At 40.4% G+C, this 20930-nt stretch overlaps 1 protein-coding gene across 1 annotated transcript in view; it reads right to left on the reverse strand.

The window, feature by feature from the left end:
- Positions 1-17027: 17027 nt before the first annotated feature.
- Positions 17028-20930, reverse strand: part of ctnnbl1 (catenin, beta like 1) — a 303435-nt gene continuing 299532 nt past the window's right edge. Inside the window, exon 16 of the mRNA XM_073061344.1 lies at positions 17028-17705. Within this exon, the coding sequence (XP_072917445.1) occupies positions 17617-17705 (89 nt within the window). The 3' untranslated portion in view covers positions 17028-17616. The remainder of the gene's footprint in view (positions 17706-20930) is intronic.

Consider the following 20930-nt stretch of genomic DNA (forward strand, 5'->3'; position numbering starts at 1 on the left):
CGTCATCAGCAAACTTAATAACCCATCCCTCTACTTCCTCATCCAGGTCATTTATAAAAATCACGAAGAGTAAGGGTCAATAGACAATAGACAATAGGTGCAGAAGTAGACCATTTGGCCCTTTGAGCCTGCACCGCCATTTTGAGATCATGGCTGATCAATTCCTATCAATACCCGGTTCCTGCCTTGTCCCCATATCCCTTGATTCCCCTATCCATAAGATACCTATCTAGCTCCTTCTTGAAAGCATCCAGAGAATTGGCCTCCACTACCTTCCGAGGCAGTGCATTCCAGACCCCCACAACTCTCTGGGAGAAGAAGTTTTTCCTTAACTCTGCCCTAAATGACCTACCCCTTATTCTCAAACCATGCCCTCTGGTACTGGACTCTCCCAGCATCTGGAACATATTTCCTGCCTCTATCTTGTCCAATCCCTTAATAATCTTATATGTTTCAATCAGATCCCCTCTCAATCTCCTTAATTCCAGCGTGTACAAGCCCAGTCTCTCTAACCTCTCTGTGTAAGAACCTCTCTGTCCTAGAACAGATCCCCGAGGCACTCCACTAGTGACTGACCTTCATGCAGAATATGACCCATCTACAACCACTCTTCGCCTTCTCTTCTCTTCACCAGTTCTGGATCCAGAAAGCAATGCCCCCTTGGATCCCATGCCTCCTTACTTTCTCAATAAGCCTTGCATGGGGTACCTTATCAAATGCCATGCTGAAATCCATATACACTACATCTACTGGTCTTCCTTCATCAATGTGTTTAGTCACATCCTTAAAAAATTCAATCAGGCTTGTAAGGCATGACCTGCCCTTTTGTTTTCCAGTAAGGCAATGACCCCAAGCGTAAAGCCAAAGCTATACAGGAATGGTTTAAAACAACAAAGTTAATGTCCTGGAGTGGCCAAGTCCAAGTCCAGTGCTCAATTTGATTGAGTATTTGTGGCTGGACTTGAAATGATCTGTTCACTCATGATCCCCGTGCAATCTGACAGAGCTTCAGCAGTTTTGTAACGAAGAATGGGGAAAAATTGCAGTGTCCAGATGTGCAAATCTGGTAAAGACCTATCCACACAGGCTCAAGGCTGTAATTGCCACCAAAGGTGCATCTACTATATATTGACTTGAAGGGGGTGAATACAGATGCAATCAATTATTTTGTTTTGTATATTTTTAATTTAATTTAACTCACTTAGTAAAGCTCTGTTTCCACTTTGACACGAGAGAGTCTTTTTCTGTTGATCAGTGTCAAAAAAGTCAAATATAACCCACAGTGATTCAATGTTGTAAAACAATAAAACATGACAACTTCCAAGGGGGGTGAATACTTTTTATAGGCACTGTATACTGACACATTTTTTGAATTGAAACTCCCTAACTCACATTTTTTAGTAAATAAACTAAGCATTTACTGCATGTATGAATTCTTGTTTGTGACTTCTTCATTGTCAGAATCGTGATCATAAGTCAGTAAGTAGAGTCATCATCACTCAGAGCTTCCAAAAATCAGAGACACCTCATGTTTCTTTAAAAGTATTGCACTCTATGCATTGTATTCATTCCTCCCCCATCACAGTCATCCACATTTAGTTGATTACTTGCAACATTGTTGAGCAGTAAATGTATAATCTTCTCCACATACTCATGGCCAGTTGGGAATGAAGTCACTTTTGACTAATATTGACAACTAGTTTAAAGAAAAAAAATAAGATTTTCTGAGTAGTCATTGAGATGACTATTAACTTTAAAATATTCTGGCAGCAATTTGCAGCACATGTCTCAAAGGCAGAAAAAGAGATTGAATGTTAATAGTATGGTGTATCACTACTGTTAAAAATTGCAATAAATCATTAAAAACAATATTGACAAACATAGCAGTAATGAAAAATTAATTAGAATACATTGAATAGTGCAAACAAAATGCTGGATGAATTCAGGTCAGGCAGCATCTTTGGAAAGGAATGAACTGTTAACGTTTCAGGCTGAGACCTAATGAAAAGGGAAGAAGCAAGAATATAAGGTTGGGGAAGGGAAGGGAAGGAGTACAAACTAGATGGTGATAGGTGAAGCCACGTGAAGGGGAAGGCAGGTGGGATGGATTTGTCTGAATTGAGAAACTGGGGGGGGGTGGGGGTAACAGGTGGAAAAGGTAAAGGGATGAGGAATCTGATAGGAGAGAATAGTGGACCATGGGAGAAAGGGAAGGAGGAGGAGGAGCACCAGAGGGAGGTTAAGGAGTGAGAAGGGATCCAGAATGGAGAATGCAAAAAAAGAGAGAAGGAGGAAGGGGGGGGGGGTTAAATTACTGGAAGATAGAAAAATCAATGGTTGTGCCATCAGTTTGAAGGCTACCCACTTGGAATATAAGGTGTTGCTCCACCAACCTGAGAGTGGCCTCATCTTGGCAGTAGAGGAGGCTATAGTCCAAAATATCAGAATGGGGATGGGGATTGGAATTGAAATGGTTGATTACCAAGAGATCTTGCCTGTTGTGGAGAGAGTGAAGGTGCTTGAGAAAGATTTCTCCCAATCTACGTTGTGTCTCACCGATGTAGTAGAGACCATACCAGGAGCACTGGATACAGTAAATGGCCCCAAAAGGTGTGCAGGTGAAGTACTGCCTCACCTAGAAAGGCTGTTTGAGCCCTGAATGGTGGCAAGGGAGGTAAATGGGCAGGTGTAGCATTTTTTCTGCTTGCAGGGATAGGTGCCAGGAAGGAGACATGTGGGAAGGGATGAAAGGACAAGAGGATCATGGAGGAAGTGACCCCCGCTGAAAGCAGAGACTTGGGGGGAGGGATGAGAGGTAATGATCTGTTTGATGGTAAGATCCTGTTGAAAATGGGAGAGGTTGTGCTGGATAAAGAGGCTCATGGGGTGGTAGATAAATTAGAACATACCTCTTTATAGAAGATTTTCCGTGTGTGATAGAAGGGAATCTGGGAAATATACACATATATATTTGGGGAATGTTTTCCTTATATTTACTGTTTAATGCACATAAATTGACTTAAACCTAAAACTATGACAGAGAATCCATATTATAGAACAAAACTGATTTCCATTAAATACACAAAATATTCAGTAATAAAAAAGCCAAATGACAGATTGTGTTAATATTCTGAAAGCTCTATCAATGTTTTCATAAGTTTCACAGTAGTTCATCAGTTATATAATGATTTTTTAATGAAATAGATCAGGCATTCATTTCCCATCAGTAATAAAGTAATAAATGGACTACGACAGTGGAGAGATGACCAGTATAAAAAGATGGAGGGAAGGGGTGAAGCAAGACATGGTTGGATCCAAGTGGGGGTACATTGGAGAGTGGGGGTTGTGATAGGCAGATGTAAGAGGGCAGAATGGAAATAGCAACAGAGGCTGGAAGATGACAAGAAAGGACTGCAGATGATGGAATCTGATAGGAGAGGAAGGTGAAATACGGACCCAAATGTATGTGAGGAGGACAGGTGAAAGTGGAAGAGGGGATAGGAACAGTGTAATAGAGGGCTATAGGGTGTTGTGGGATGGGTGTTGGAAAAACTGAGTGGATCAGAAGGACAGGAGGGGAGCAGGTTACTCAGAAATAGAGAATTCAGTGTTTTCTTAATTGGATAGTGGACAACTCAGGTGGAACATGAGGTGCTGTTCATTTGTTCCAATTTAATATCAGAGAATGTATACAACATACAACCTGATATTCTTGTTCTTCACAGACATCCATGAAAACAGAAGAGTGCTCCAAAGAATGTGACAGTAAAAATGTTAGAACCCCAGAGACTCCCCCCCCCACTTCCCCTTCCATGCACAAGCAGTGGCAAAGCAATAACCGCCCCTCCCCCACTTCAGCAAAAAAGCATCAGCACCCTCCACCCACCAAGCAAGCAATAGCAAAGCCCACAAGGCAGACCATGATCTGTAGTGCAACAAAAACTAATATTCTCCCCAACAATTTGACATATCACAGGTTCTCTCTACCCCCCCCCCCACAATAAAGGGACAGAGACGTGTCACTGTTTCACAGTGAGAGGGCAGACATAACAACACAACTCGCTGATTTGCGATGATAGAGCCACTAGCTAACATTGAGCCTCACACTGGGAGGGGAAGTAGACTAAGAAGTCCAGATTCCTTCTTCCATCAGCCTATCATCCTTGTCACCTGGACCTACCAACCAGCTCTTGTTCCACTCCTTCACACTGGCCATCTCCCCTCTATTCTTTCAGTATTCATACCTGTCCTCCCTCACGTCCCATTTGGGTCCATGTTTCACCTTCCTGTCCTATTAGATTCCATCATCTGCAGTCCTTTCTTGTCATCTTCCAGCCTCTGTTGCTATTTCCACTCTGCCCTCTTTCATCTGCCTATCACAACCCTCACCCCCCAATGTACCCTCACTTGGATTCAACCATGTCTCAACCTGAAATGTCAAATGTCCATTTTTCTCCACTGATTCAAGGAGCAGCTTATTTTTTGTTCGAGATTTCAGCATCTGTGGTATCTTGTGTCTCCAGTTACTTTCCCTTTCCTTTATTTGGAAATTAGTATGTCATGGTGGATAATTACCAGTGATGTTCTAAGTTCCTAACATGCTAAATTAGTCGTCTTTTAAGGTCTGGTCTATTTTGTAAATTCTCAGTTACCCAAGCTGAAACCAAACACAAATGAAATGTATTAAAGTAATTTTTCTTGTCTGGTATCCTAAATGATGTGAGAAACAAGTTAACTAAGCACTCTTACAAAGCAGTTATATTGTAAATAAAAATGAACATGAAAAATGTCGATAGCTCAGTCTTGATATTAGGATCTAATGTTGACAACTGACATTTATGTCCAAGTGCAACACAACATTGTAGCCCGAATAATTTCGCACTTCATATCAAATGTGGCATGAGTATTCAGCACTTTATAAATAGGAACAGACATCTACACAACCTTTTCCTTTCAGTGGGCTGATTGTTTTGAGATTCTCCTCCAATTCTCTGAAAGGACACAAGGTACATTTTCATCACTATTGTCTTATGGTGATCCTTTCAGAAACAACCTTGCAATATCTTATCTCCAAAAAAATTTAAAAGCATTTCTTACTATTAATAGTAATTTCTTCCTTTCTTCATAGCTCAATCATATAATTATATAGATGATATCAATCTTTCTACTCTAGCCACAGTTACCCACATTAGACTGTGTCCCTCTATATCTTGCCTATTTAAACACCAGTCTAAATGTCTCTTAAGCATTGCTTTGGAGATTTCACCTCCCCTGGCCGTGATTTCCACCTATCAACCACTGTACTTAAGATTAATTTACCCCTCAGAGAGGGAGTGATTGAGTGGCCTGGGACAATACTCACTGGACTCTAGAAGAAAGAGGGATCTTACAGAACCATATAAAATGATAAAGGAGATACATGAACTAGAGGCACAAAAGTTATTCCTACTGATGAAACATTGCCTCAGGATTTGGGAGAATAGATTTAGGATGACGATGAGGAGGAATTGCTTTTCCCAGAGCAGTGAATCTGTGGAATTCTCTGTCCAGGGCAGCAGTAGAGGCTGTTTCATTAAATATATTTAAGATAGTTAGATTTTTGCATAGCAGGGGAATCAAGCGTTATGGGGAAAGGGCAGGTAGGTTGTGCGGAGTCTGAGGCCAGATCAGCCTTCCTCTCCTTCTTAAAACTCATTCCTCTCACTTTAAATCTATGCCCAATTGTTTTTTTTTTGATAGTAAAAACATTTTGACCATCTACCCATTCTTCTCCTGTCAGACCACCCTTCAACCTCCTTCACTTTGGAAAATCCAAGCCTGGCCTATCCAATCTCACCCCATAAAATCCCTGCTGCACCTAATGACCCTGTGATCTCTGTCTCAGAGGCTGATGTTAGACTGTCTTTAAAGAGAGTGAACCCTCACAAGGCGGAAGGTCCAAATGGAGTACCTGGTAAGGCTCTGAAAACTTGTGCCAACCAACCAGCAGGAGTATTCAATGACATTTTCAACCTCTCACTGCTACGGGCGGAAGTTCCCACTTGCTTCATTAAGGTAACAATCATACCAGTGCCTAAGAATAATAATGTGGGCTGCCTAATGACTATTGCACTCACATCAACAATGATGAAATGCTTTGAGAGGTTGGTCATGACTAGACTGAACTTCTGACTCAGCAAGGATCTGGATCCACTGCAATTTTCCTATTGTCACAATAGGTCAACAGCAGATGCAATAGACCATCTGGACAACACAAACACCTACGTCAGGATGCTGTTCATCGACTATAACTCAGCACTTAATACCATCTTTTCCACAATCCTGATTGAGAAGTTGCCGAACCTAGGCCTCTGTACCTCCCTCTGCAATTAGATCCCCGACTTCCTAACTGGAAGACCACAATCTGTGCAGATTGGTGATAACATCTTTTCCTCACTGACGATCAACACTAGCGCACCTCAGGGATGTGTGCTTAGCCCACTGCTCTACTTTCTATATACACATGACTGCGTGGCTAAGCAAAGCTCAAATACTATCTATACATTTGCTGATGATACAACCATTGTTGGCAGAACCTCAGGTGGTGACAAGAGGGCGTACAGGAGTGAGATATGCCTCCTAGTGGATGGTGCTGGAACAACAAACCTGGCATTATTTCCAGCATAATCACACTATTCTAGAGTATTGAGGCCAGAACTGCACAGTATTCCATGTTCAGACTAAGCGCGTTTTTGTAAACTTGAAACATACCATCCCAACCCTTGTTTATGAAGGCAAGCTTGTTAAATGCTTTCTTCACCAACCTGTCAATCTGTGCTGCCACTTGGGGTAACTGGCCAAGTACCAAGGACCTGTGCTGATCAACTGGCTGGAGTGTACAATGAGATCTTTAAACCTCTCGCTTTGGCAGTCTGAGATACTCACCTGCTTCAAGACGGCTTTAACTATACAAGGTGCCTAAGAAGAATGCGATAATCTGCCTTAATGAATATTCTCCAGTAGCACTTAGATCCACAATGGTTGGCGTTCAGATGGTTATGCTGGGTTTGTGTGCTACCATTATTCTGTGTGGTTGGAACAGTCTTGCTGTCATTTCAGAAATATTCCTGATGTACAGTGGGATAGTCTCTTTCATGTTTGTTCAGTAGGTGCTAAAAGGTTGCTTCTCTGGATGAGATGCCTTCTGATGAAGTTTTTTGAATACCCAGCACATCCATCAGAATGCTTGTCTTGAAACCCAAGGATCCAAAACCCACATGGAGAGAACAAACGTAATATACCAAATCAAATGTGGAGCCTGACCCAAACACTATGTAGGACAGACTGGCAGGAAACTATCCACAAGACTACATAAACATCAGCTAACCAGAAGGAGACATGATCCTATATCACTTATCTCAGTACATGAGGAACCTAAGTTTGCCTGGGAAACTACAGAAATCCTGGCAGAAGCATGAAACAAGAAATCAAGAGAATTCTTAGATGCTTAGTCATCAACTGAAGACTCTATTAACAAGCATGTTGAACTGAACACAATTTACAAACCTATGCGTCTGCAGGATTAGGGTCAAAGGGTGAGCTGTGGACAACTGAGGAAACAATAGTCACGACCAGTAACCAGGTATGTGGGCTGTGAAACAATCTCATGTTCTGGGATCTCTTCCATGGAGATTGTAGGAGTTGACTCTGGGACTACAGGAAGTGGTTCTGACAGTTCTGGAGGGCTTTCTTCTGGACACGTTGACATCCCAAACAGAGCACTGGCAAGCTTCACTGGACGATATGGATCATGTATAAGGTCATCACCTGTGTAATCCTTGTGCGTTGACGGTGCGACTACAATAAGTGATGATTAGTCAAGTCACTTTTTATTGTCATTTCGACCATAACTGCTGGTACAGTACACAGTAAAAATGAGACAATGTTTTTCGGGACCATGGTGCTACATGAACAATACAAAAACTACACTGAACTACATAAATCAACACAAAAACTACACTAGACTACAGACCTACCCAGGACTGCATAAGGTGCACAAAACAGTGCAGGCATTACGGTAAATAATAAACAAGACAATAGGCACAGCAGAGGGCAGTAGGTTGGTAGTCTGATGGCTTGGGGGAAAATCTGTTACATAAATAAACAGCTGAATGGTGGTGTCTGGGATTCCGTCCGTTTCTGTACTCCTGCCGAGTATTTCATTGCCACAGATGTAGTCCAATTTAATGTCCATTGGAGAGCAGAATGGGCCGGAGGGCCAGTCAGCTAGGGCTTGCTTTTCTCCTGGTACAGACTCCTGCCCGCTTGCCTTGCTTCCGCTTCCTTGCACACTGCTTACGATGTCCCCAACTCCAGCCACCGACATCAGGTGACTCTGAGGACTGCATGCCCGATTCCCTCAGCAAACAGAGGTCACGCAATCTAACCAGCAGATTTTCATGAAGGTTTGTTTTTGGGCGATCTCTGTATTGTAACAGTATCTGGTGATGGTAGATAGTCGCTCTGTTATCCATTGCCCTAAACCCTAATTGTGCCTTAAAATTAAATTAAAAAACTAAATTAAAGTAGCACCAGATCTGAAAGGCTGCTGCTGCCGTGTGCCGCACTGCCTACTGGAAAAGTTACTATCAGAGCGATAAAGTGAGAAACCCTTTAGGCTCTTCTTCCAGCTCCACCTGTCCAATTTGCTGAGGTGTTTCCCTTTAGAAAGGTTTGAAAGGATATCTTCTATCCTGGGCAGAGGGTACTACCTTAAAATCACCACAGATCCTAACAAACCCATACTTCTTGGCTACTGGGACCACTGGCATTGCCTGTGGCCTGAATACTTCCAACCTCCATGCGATCTAGCTCACTGGCTACTTCATCACAGATGAAATATGGAACCGGATGGGCTTCGCAAAACTTGGATGTGGTATTTTACTTTAACACTATTTTGAGTTTTCCAATGCCATCTTTGAACACTGCTGTGACATCATCCAGTATGTTTCATAACTTGCTTTCAGTTGCCCCTTTTAAAGTTGATGCATGTAAATGATGGATGGATCTCCAATCAAATTGTGGTTGTCTCATCCAATCACATCCCCACAATGCTGTCCCTCGTGTTTTTACCACATACAAGTTCAATGTGGCTTGTTGGCTGTTGTTTCACTGTTATGAATAAAATTCCCACAGGAGTGATCTTTTCTCTAGTGCAAGTTCTTATTTGGATACCTGCAGCTTCAGTTCCGTATTATCAAAATGCCATTCAAACTCTTTTTGTGGAATGACTGAAACAGTGAACCATTGTCCAATTCCATTTAAATTTAGTTGTTCAATTCTTGTGTAAGCTCTATTGCTTATTTATAGTTCTCACATTGTAAATCTCATGGTCCTGTGTCACTCTTGTCATCAGATATTTTGTCAATAGCATGCAGATTAGTGCTTTTTTAAAAACCGTAACTTGACTCTTTAGTCTTTTCTCTTTCCAGTACAATCCATTTATTTTTGTCTGCCCAACATGTCCTACTTTGTTAAATTTTCTGTAAGTTTTGCCTTTAAACCTGCATTGGTCAGGTGCATGTGAGCCCCTGCCACAATGGTAACCCAATTTGTTCAGCCAGGCTGGTTTCTGTTTAGAGGCTGCAAATTTGTTCACACTCACTTTCAATCCTGACTGCATCTCAAGTGTGTCTCTGGCTGCCGTTTCCATTGATACAGCTATTTCAACTGCTCTTTTAAATGTAAGTTCTACTTCAATTGGGAGCTGTTTTTGAATGCTTTCTTGTAAAATTCCACAAATTAAATAACCTCTGTGATTCATTAAATCGGACTGTATGTTGAAAGGGACTCCCCTTCCTTTTGATTCTGCTTATGAACTCTAAAGCAATCAATAATGGTTTCAGTTCTAAATGTTCCTGCATTACTTTTACGATATCAGCAAAGCTAGTTTCAGCTGGTTTGATTGGAACCGTTAAATTTTTAAGCAAATTGTATGCTTCTAAATCCAAGGCACTCAGCAAAACTGGCACTCACTTCTCATTGACTTGCTCAAAACACAGCACAATTTGCTCATTATACACATTCCAGTTATGTTGTGCAATTTGAACATGTCTATCTTTCCAATGCAGCCAATCATTTCCACTTTTTAAAAATTAATGATTATTATCACTGTTTATGAACTCACTCTTTATGAACCTGTAAATTCGTCCATTTTTAGCTGTTTTTCTGCCCAGCCATGTCAACTGTTTCTCGCTACACTTTTTAAACACTTGCACATCTTGCTGTGCTTCAACAGGTAGGTAGTCATCTTGGGTTCATTTTAAAATTACTTCATTGCCACTGTTATGTTTAGTAACTCCAAAAATAAAAAAAAAACTAATTAAAAGGAAAACAAGGAAGTTAGGAGATAGCTCATGTATGTTCAGTTTAGCTTAGCAAGGCATGTGTGTATGACATGGTGGCATGATACTATGCCATGCACATACTTTTATATACATGTAATGAATTAATTAAACAACAAAGAATGCTTAATCACACAATATATTTGCAATATTACTCATTTTACTGAAATACTAAATACACAACACTCATCACTCTATGTGTAAAAAATACTTACCTCTGACATCCCCCTAATACTTTCCTCCAATCACCTTGAATTACGACCCCTTGATTTAGCCATTTCTGTCCTGCGGAAAAAGTCTGTCTGTCCACTCAATTAATGTGTCTTATCTTGTACTACTCTATCAAGTTACCTTTTATCCTCCTCCACTCCAAAGAGAAAATCCCTAGCTTACTCAACCTCTTCTTGTTCTTCGCAATTTGTCTAGACCCTAGACTCCACCTTCACTAACATGTTAATAAATCCTGGAAGCACAGGAACTTCATACATTCTATAAACTGTTTCCCAAAATACTACACAATTAGTAATATTTTATGAACTCAGTACACTTAAACACAACATTTCAAACACCTTAATTTGTACAAATGAATGCCAATAAACTCTACTGGGAATTATTCCATTACCATCCTAATTGCTCTGACGTGTATTTTGTGTCTTATCACAAATAATGATGTCTTTTTCCACAATTCCCCAGTTATTTATGATGAATTGCATTTCAAAATTATGACAAAGAGAGATCATGGATGATGGGTTTAGATTTTGGTCAAAGTAGAACCTGGTATCAATTCAGGATGGAGGAAACAGTTTAAAATAAAAATGAACATGGGGTGTGCTTCCTAATGCAGACAAACTTACTTCTGTTTCTCCAGTTCAGTTCAGTACTTGAATTGGAAACACCAATGCCCAAGAATGGAAAAACCTACAAAAACTAGTATATACAGCCACGTCCATCACAGGAAAAGCAGTGCCCACTATTGAGCTTATCTACAAGGAGTGCTGCCACATGAAAGCAGCATTCATTGTCAAGGACCCCTCTCATATAGGCCATCAGGAAGGCCATATAGGAAGGTCCTATAGCACCAGGGCAGGATTAGTTATTACTCTTGAACCGTCAAGGCTCCTGAACCAGTGTGGATAACTTCACTCAACCTCAACTCTGAACTGATTCCACAACTTATAGACTCACTAACAAGGACTTTACTACTCACGTGCTCAGCTTCATTTGTGTATGTATGCATGTACAGTGCCTATAAAAAGTATACATCCTCCTTGGAAGTTTTCATGTTTTATTGTCTTACAACATGAATCACAGTGGATCTAATTTGGCTTTTTTTTTGACACTGATCAACAGGAAAGACTCTTTCCTGTCAAAGTGAAAACAGATCTCTACAAAAGTGATCTAAATTAATTACAATTATAAAATACAAAGTAATTTACTGCTTAAGTATTCACCCTCTTTCATATGACACACCATATCATCACTGGTGCAGCCAATTGGTTTTAGAAGTCACATTATTAGTTAAATGGAGATCACCCATCACCTGGACAAGGATACCCGGATGGTGTGTTGCCTCCCTGGTGCCAGGGTACGGGATGTCTCAGATCGGGTCCAGAGTATTCTGAGGAGAGAGGGCAAGCAGCAGAAATCTTGGTACATGTTGTTACCAATGACATAGACAGAAAATGAGAGGAGGTCCTGAAGGAAGATTACTGGGAGCTGACAAGAAAATTGAAAAGCCGGACCTCCAGAGTAATAATCTCAGGATTACTGCCTGAGCCACGCACTAATGAAGGTAAGAAGAGCCAAATTAAGCAGTTGAATGTGTGGCTAAGTAACTGGTGCAGGGAGTAGGGCTTCAAATTCTTGGATCATTGGGATCTATTTTTGGGGAGGTATGGCTTATACAAAAACGATGGGTTACATCTGAACTCAAAGGGTACTAATATCCTGGTGGGATTGTTTAATATAGCTGTTAGGGAGGGTTTAAACTAAGTTGGCAAGGGGAAGGAAACCAGGGTGTTAGGGTCGAGGAAGAGGAAAACAGAAGTAAGTCAAAGATACTGTGCAGCAAAGATGGCAAGAAGGACAGGCAGGTGAATAGACAGGAGAATCTGCAGTGTGATAGAAATATAGCAAAATCAGTAGCAGATATTGATCTAAATGTACTATACTTAAAGTGGATGACCTTGTTGTACAGGTACAGGTTAAAAGATATGACATTGTGGCCATCACTAAGTCATGGCTAAATGATGGATGTGATTGAGAGCTGAATGTCCAAGGATACACCATGTATAGGAAAGATAAGAAGGTAGGTAAAGGGGGGTGGCGTGACCCTGATGGTAAGCAACAATATCAAATCACTAGAAAGAAGGGACATAGGATCAGAAGAGGTAGAATCCTTATGGGTCAAGTTAAAAAATGGCAAGGGTAAAAAGACACTAATAGCAGTTATATATAGGCCTCCAAACATCAGCCGGGATGTGGACTACAAGTTACAGCTGGAAATAGAAAAAGCGTATCAGAAGGAAAATGTCAAGATAATCATGGGGTATTTTAATATGAAAGTGGATTGAGAAAGTCAGGAAGGTACTGGATCTCAGGAGCGGGAGTTTGTAGAATGCCTACGGGATGGCTTTTTGGAGCAGCTTGTTCATAAGCCCACCAGGGGATCGGCTGTTTTGGATTGGGTGCTGTGTAATGAGCCTGAGGTGATTAGGGAGCTAGAAGTAATGGAACCCCCTTGGAAGTAGTGATCATAATATGATTGAGTTCAGTTTCAAATTTGAAAAGGAGAAGCTGGTATCAGGTGTATTGATATTTCAGTGGAACAAAGGAAATTACAGTGGTATGAGAGAGGAACTGGCCCAAGTTGATTGGAAAAGTAAGCTAGATGGAGGGACAGTAGAGCAGAATTGAATGAAATTCCTACAAGAAATAAGGAAAGTGCAGGAAAAATATATTCCAAGAAAAAAGAAAATCATGAATGGAAAAATGGAGGGAAGTTGGCAATTAACAGAAAAAAGGATACTAAGAGTTTTTAAAAAATATATGAAGAGTAAAAGAGTGACACGGGTAGATATAGGACCAATTGAAAGTGATGCTGGAGAAATTATAATGGGTAACAAAGAGATGGCAGAGGAACTAAATGAATATTTTGCATCAGTCTTCACAGTGGAAGACATTAGCAACATACCTGATAGCCAGAGGTCTCAGGGAATAGAATTATGTACAGTCAAGATTACTAGAGGGAAAGTGCTTGGGAAGCTAAATGGACTAAGGATAGATATGTCTCCTGGACCAGATGAGGTGCACCCATGGGTTCTGAAGGAGGTGGCTTTGGAGATTGTGGAGGCATTGGAAATGATCTCCAGGAATCAATAGACTCTGGCATGGTTCCGGAGGACTGGAAGGTCGCAAATGTAGTTCCGCAGTTTAAGAAAAGAGGGAGGCAACAAAAAGAAAATTACAGACCTATTAGTCTGACATCGGTAGTTGGAAAGTTATTGGAGTTGATCCTCAAGGACGAGGTTATGAAATACCTCGAGGTGCATGACAAGATAGGCCCAAGCCAGCATGGTTTCATGAAGGGAAGATCCTGCCTCATCAACCTACTGGAATGTTTTGAGGTAATCTCAAATAAGATTGACAAGGGAGAGGCTGTGGATGTTGTGTATTTGGATTTTCAAAAGGCCTTCGATAAGGTGCCGCATAAGAGGCTGCTTAATAAAATGAGAGCCCATGGAATTACAGGAAAGATATTGGAATGGGTGGAGCATTGGTTGATAGGCAGAAAGCAAAGGGTGGGAATAAAGGTATCCTATTCTGGTTGGTTGCTGGTTACTAGTGGTGTTCCACAGGGGTCAGTGTTGGGGCCGCTTCTTTTTACACTGTATATCGATGATTTAGATTATGGATTAAATGGTTTAGTGGCTAAATTTGCAGATGACACCAAGATAGGTGGAGGAGCAGAAAGTGCTGAAGAAACGGAAAGGTTGCAGAGAGACTTGATCAGTTTAGGAGAGTGGGCAAAGAAATGGCAGATGAGATTCAATGTTGAGAAATGTACGGTTGTACATTTTGGAAGAAGAAATAATCAGGCAGATTATTATTTAGATGGGGAAAAGAATTCAAAAATCGGAAGTGCAAAGGTACTTGGGGGTCCTCGTGCAGGATACCCTAAAGGTTAACCACCAGGTTGGATCTGCGTTAAGGAAAGCAAATGCTATGTTGGCATTCATTTCGAGAGGAATAGTGTATAAGAATAAGGTGTTGATGAGGCTCAATGGGGCACTGGTGAGACCTCATTTGGAATACTGTGTACAGTTCTGGGCTCCCTATCTTAGAAGGGATGTACTGATGTTGGAGAGAGTTCAGAGATTTACGAGGATGATTCCTGGAATGCAGGGGCTAACATATGAGGAGTTTGGTCGGCTCATGGACTGTATTCATTAGAGTATAGAAGAATGAGAGGGGATCTCATAGAAACATTTCGAATGTTGAAAGGGTTGGACAGAGTAGATGTGGAAAGACTGCTACCCTTGGTGGGTGAGTCCAGGACAAGGGGCCACAGTCTTAGAATTAGAAGGTACCCATTTCAAATAGAGATAAGGAGAAATTTTCTTTTAGCCAGAGGGTTGTGGATGTATGGAATGGAATTCATCTGGAATGCCACATACAGCTGTGGAGGGTATTGAGGGTGCTTAAGGAGGAGTTTGATAGGTATCTATTTAGTTAGGGTATCAAGGAATATGGGGAAAAAGCCAGGAATTGGAACTAGATAGGAGAATAGTTTAGTTCATGGTGGAGTGGCGAAGCAGACTCGACAGGCCGAATGGCCTACTTCTGCTCCTTTGTCTTGTGATCTTGTGACCTGTGTGCAGTCAAGGTGGTTCAATTGATTGTGGTAAAAATACACCTGGATCTGGAAGGTCCAACTGCTGATGAGTTAGTATCCTGGCAAAAACTACACCATAGAGACAAAAGAACACTCCAAGTTACTCCACAAAAAGATTATTGAAAAGCACAAGACAGGAGATGGATAAATGAAAATTTTCAAGTCACTGAATATCCATTGGCATATGGTTAAATCAATCATCAAGAAATGGAAAGAATATGGCACAGCTGTAAATCTGTCACCAACTGGGTGACCATGTAAGTAGGGGACTCGTGAGGGAGGCCACCACGAGACCTACAACAATTCTGTAGGAGTTACAAGCTTCAGTGGCTGACATGGGAGGTTCATACAACTGTTGAAAAGAACTCACATGAAATCTCGGCTAGTTTGCCAGAAGGCAGGTGGGAGACTCTGAAGTCAGCTGGAAGGTGGTTCTACAGTTCGATGAAATCAAAATTGAGTATTTTGGCCATCAGACAAAATGTTATGTTTCTTGTAAACCAAACATCGCATTTTATCAAAAACACACTATACCTACTGTGAAGCATGGTGGTGGCCGCATCATGCTGTGGGGATGCTTCACTGTAGCAGGTGCTGAAAGGCCTGTGAAGTTAGAGGGTAAAATGAATGCAACAAAATACAGGGAAATCCTGGAGGAAGACCTGATGCAGTCTGCAAGAGAATGACGACTTAGGAGAAGATTTCTTTTCCAGCAAGACGAGGACCCCAAGCATAAAGCCAAAGCTATACAGGAATGGCTTAAAACAACAAAGTTAATGTCCTGAAGTGGTCAAGTCAGAGTCCAGACCTCAATCCCATTGAGTATTTGTGGCTGGACTTGAGAAGGGCTGTTCACTCATGATCCCCATGCAATCTAACAGAGCTTGAGCAGTTTTGTAAAGAAGAATAGGAAAAAAGTGCAAAGTCCAGACGTGCAAAGCTGATAAGAGACCTATCCACGCAGACTCAAGGCTGTAATTGGTACCAAAGTACACCTACTAAATAATGAGGGGGGTGAGAAATTATGCAATCAATTACTTTGTGCTTATAAATAAATTTAGCCTAATTTGTAAAAATTTGCTTTCACTTTGACACAAAAACAGTCTTTTCTGCTGATCAGTGTCAAAAAAGCTAAATTAAATCCACTGTGATTCAATGTTGTAAAACAATAAAACATGAAAATTTCCAAGGAAGGTGAATACTTTTTACAGGCAGTGTATATGTGTGTGTGCAATGTCTATTTATTTATATTAGTGTTTTTGTTTCTGCACAATTGGTAGTCCTTTGCACACTGATTGTCAGTCTTTGTGTGCAGTTCACTGATTCTAATGTGTTTCTTTGTACTTACTGTGAGTAGTGAATGAATCTCAGTAAGTGTATGGTGACACATACATACTTTGAAGGTACAATGCTAGAATTCCATCTAGTTGTGGTAACTAATATTGAATGTTGACGATGTAGTGATTTAGTAACTTCAATTTATTGCCAGTAACACTTAAAGGGGAAAAGCTGAATACTGGAAATTAAAAGTAAAAAAAAAATGAGAACTATCATTTGGGACTTCTTCAAATTTAGAAAAAGGTTAATAACTTGGGTAAAGTTTCTCCTCTTAAATGCTTATAGATCCATATTTACTTTGTATTTCTAACAGTGACAAGCTGAAAAAAGACATTCATGTCAAACTTACGATTGAGAATGTATAAACAGAAAATTTCACTGGGTGAACAGAAGGAACAGAGTATTTCCACATGTTAATATAAAAGCAACCTTTATATTTAAACGACCAACATACACTTCACTAAAATGCAAGATGGAACTGCAGCTTTGAAAATTTACCTGCTTTGGAGGTGGAAAGTAGAACAAGCAGATGTACATCACAGCCAACATATTTAAAGATGCAAACCAGACACATTTTCAATTAGTACACAGGGGACTTGTTTGTGAATAAATGCCAACTGCTTTCTACAAATTGCATTTGTCTTATTATATATTCTACAACATTGGACAATACTTGGATAAAATTAATTTGGTTTTGGTAATGACAAGTATTTGAAGCAGGTCAGAGGGGCTTGCAACTTCAAAAATACAGCTGAGTGTCATTTAATTGTAATTATCATCACGTATGGTGATCTTTAGTCAATGAAATAACATGCTGCTTCATCAGCATCATCCTTATTGGGAAATGGCTTCTCTCACAAGTCTGTTCAAATCAATTCCACCGTAAGTGTTCAAATTACAATGCAGATCAGAGCGTGCACTGGACCACTTCAGACTGAAGGCTAAGACAACATCTCTTCAAGCATCTCCAGCAGCTGCAGACCTTAATGATACTCTCTCAACTCAGAAATTTTCAAGGAGGCTGAGGATTCTTTTCTGTTCACCCTCTTTAAAATCGTCATTCTTCCCATCACCAATATTTTCAGCATGCTCTGCAAGAACAAAAGACAAATTTCAAAAGAATGAATTAGTTAACATACAATTAGATTTACAGTCTTACAAAAGTTGAGACTCGAGTTCAATATGCAAGATCAGATTCATCCATTGGCTACTGGATTTTTGCAAGTAAATCAATGCTCTTTGACCATCAGACACAGGAGTAGAATTAGACTATTTGGTCCATTGAGTCTGCTCCGCCATTCCATTATCTCTCTCAAACCCATTCTCCTGCCTTCCCTCCCATCACCTTTGACACTCAATCAAGAACCCATTAAACTCTATCTTCTGGCTAAAGAAATTCTTCCTCAACTCTGTTCTAAAGGGTCATCCTTCTGTTCTGAGGCTGTATGCTCTAGTCTTACACCTCTATTATAAGAAACAACCTCTCTACGTCCATTCTATCTAGGCCTTTCAATATTTGATGAGACAGCTTCAATGAGATTCCCTCATTCTTCTAAACTTCAACAAGTAAAGGCATAGAACCATCTTTGGTCTTGTAGTTAAAGATACATTTTCTTTGGGATACAGGAATTTTATTTAATACTTTGTCTTAAAGTCCACTTCCTAAATTGTTTCACTTCGGCACTGAATGTTGTAACAGGAAGAATGCAGGAGATAACCCTTTCAAGTATTAAGGATAAAATCTGAAATTATTCATCTATGTGTGAAATAAAGATTACACATGGCATGTGCTGTGAGAGCTGAACATGCATACTTTTTTGAGAAGACACTGTTTTAAATCTGACCCAAGGTCTCATATAGCAAAGAAAATAAAATTCAAAAGGTTGGACAGGATCTGTGGAGACACGAATTAATGATTCAGGTCATGAGCCTTCAGGGAAACTGGAAAAATGGGTAACAAAAAGTGTTTTCATTTGCAGGGGTAGAAATAAGGTACAGACCAAGTTTACTGCTGCTACCTGTGTAATTATAGCTGATCTGGTTGGTGAATTTAGATAAGTAAGACAAATAAGTAGAGGCATAACTGCTTTACAGCGCCAGCAATCTGCAATTGGGGTTCAATTCCTGCTGCTGTCTGTAAGGAGTTAGTACCGTAGATTCCGGATTATAAGCCGCTACTTTTTCCCCACATTTTGAACAGCTTTGAACTCTGCGGCCTTTAATCCAGAGCGGCTAATACATGGTTTTTTTTCATGCCGCCTCGTAAACATTTTGCCTCGTAACAGTAGACCAATAAAATTGATAAGTAGTTCACAGAGGTCCAATGAAATTGTACGATAAATCAAGCGCACTTTCACAATTAAATTATTGTAAATCAGTCATTTGTACTCACCCTCATCACCATGGAAAACACTCGAAGAAAAGCATTGTGCTGCCTTTATGGCAGTTACTTAGTTTATAATATTTTCGCTTAGTAATTCATTTGTTAGTTAAAGTTAGAAGTGTTTTAACTATATTTGTTTTCTGTACTACATCCCGGGATGCTATGACGTCACACCCGGTTTCGCCGCGTCTTGTGGGATATATACGGGAAGGTGGGGGCATTACGCGAGCGCATCAGACCCGAGCGCGTCAGACCCGAGCGCATCAGACCCGATTAGACCCGATCGCGTTACGCGAGCGCATCAGACCCGAGCGCGTCAGACCCGAGCGCATCAGACCCGATTAGACCCGATCGCGTTACGCGAGCTCATCAGACCCGAGCGCGTCAGACCCGAGCGAAAACGCTGCTTTTAAGTTAAAGGCGATCAATAACTTTTCCTGGTAGGCTGCAGTATATATATTTTTACCAGTCGCTAGGAGATATTGGAATGTTGTTCGTGCTGTTCAGTAAAAAAGTATATGCAATGTAATTTGTGTTACCGATACGTATGTATATTTAAAAGTAGCGGTGCGGCCTAAAATCCGGTGCGGCCTTTACAATTAAAAATTGATTTTATTTCTAAAATTAGAGCCAGCGGCTTTTAATCAGGTGCGCTCTGTAGTCCGGAATCTACGGTATGTTCTCCCCGTGACCATGCGGGTTTACTCCCACTTTTCAAACACATATGGTTAGGGTTACTAAGTTGTAGGCATGCTATGCTGGCACCTGACGTGTCCTGATACTTCCAGGTTGCCCCCAGCACAATTCTTGCCAATTTGATTTTACACAAATGATGCATTTCACTGTGTGCTTCAACATACACATATAAAATAAAGCTTTGAAAGCTTTGAATAAAGACATTGAGCTGGAAGTATTAAAGCATAGTATGTGACATCTGAGGCAAGAAATGTCTGAGTTAATGCAGTGGTACATCAATGGTCAATTGAGACTGGTTATCTGTTAATGTTGAATTAAAATAATGTCCTGAGGCCTTGAGGGAAATCAAGGCATTGTTCCTCAACTAATTTTGGGCTTCAAAGGAAGTCAAAGGCCAGGGTAGGATGGAGAATCTCATGCTGTAAACTCAAGGACACCCTAGACCAGAAGTATTCTGTGAAGTGCTTGCCCAGTCAAGGTATCTGTGCTCTTCATTGTAATATCACATCCTGAGCACTGAACAGAAATTGAAATCAAATTGTTGTTCCACCTCGAAGGGCAATATAGGTCTGAGGGAGTTCAAAGTTCAAAAACCTGAAAGTAACTTTATTATCAAAGCATATATATGGCATGATATGCTGCACTGAGATTCATTTTTGAAGACATTTCCATTGGAACAAAGAATACAATAACAGAAGAACTACACAAAGATTGACAAACAACCAATATAGAAGAAGACAAATTACAAAAAAAAACTGAGAATTGTAGTATCCTTGAAAGTGAGTTTGTAGGGGAGTCTCAAGATGGCGCTCATGGAGTAAACCGCTTCTAGGCTTTGCTCCAAACCTTTTACGTCTTTTTAACCTACAAACACCCCTTAAAGGATCTTCTTATATTTATTCTAAAGGGGTCTAAACATACAGAATTTTTCTTTTTAACTATTTGAATTACTCTCAACTTGCTGAAATGTCTAGAGCAAAAGAATCGAAACAGACAAAAGAACCGATAACTTTAGAAACAATTGTGAAGCTTATAGAAGACAAATTTGAAGAACTGGAGAGAAAAATAACCGTAAAGCTTTTTCGGTTTGATGAGCGTTTGAAACTGGTTGAAGAAAAGCTCCAGACACTTTCACTGGAATCACAAAAACAACAAGCAAGTATTTTGGCTCTTGAAGAAGCCGCTCGCAAGAAAGATCGTATAATTGAAAAAATACAAGAAGAGCAAACTTCGACTT

The sequence above is a fragment of the Hemitrygon akajei genome, chromosome 11 (genome assembly GCF_048418815.1).
Source record: "Hemitrygon akajei chromosome 11, sHemAka1.3, whole genome shotgun sequence".
Taxonomy (NCBI): Eukaryota; Metazoa; Chordata; class Chondrichthyes; order Myliobatiformes; family Dasyatidae; genus Hemitrygon; species Hemitrygon akajei.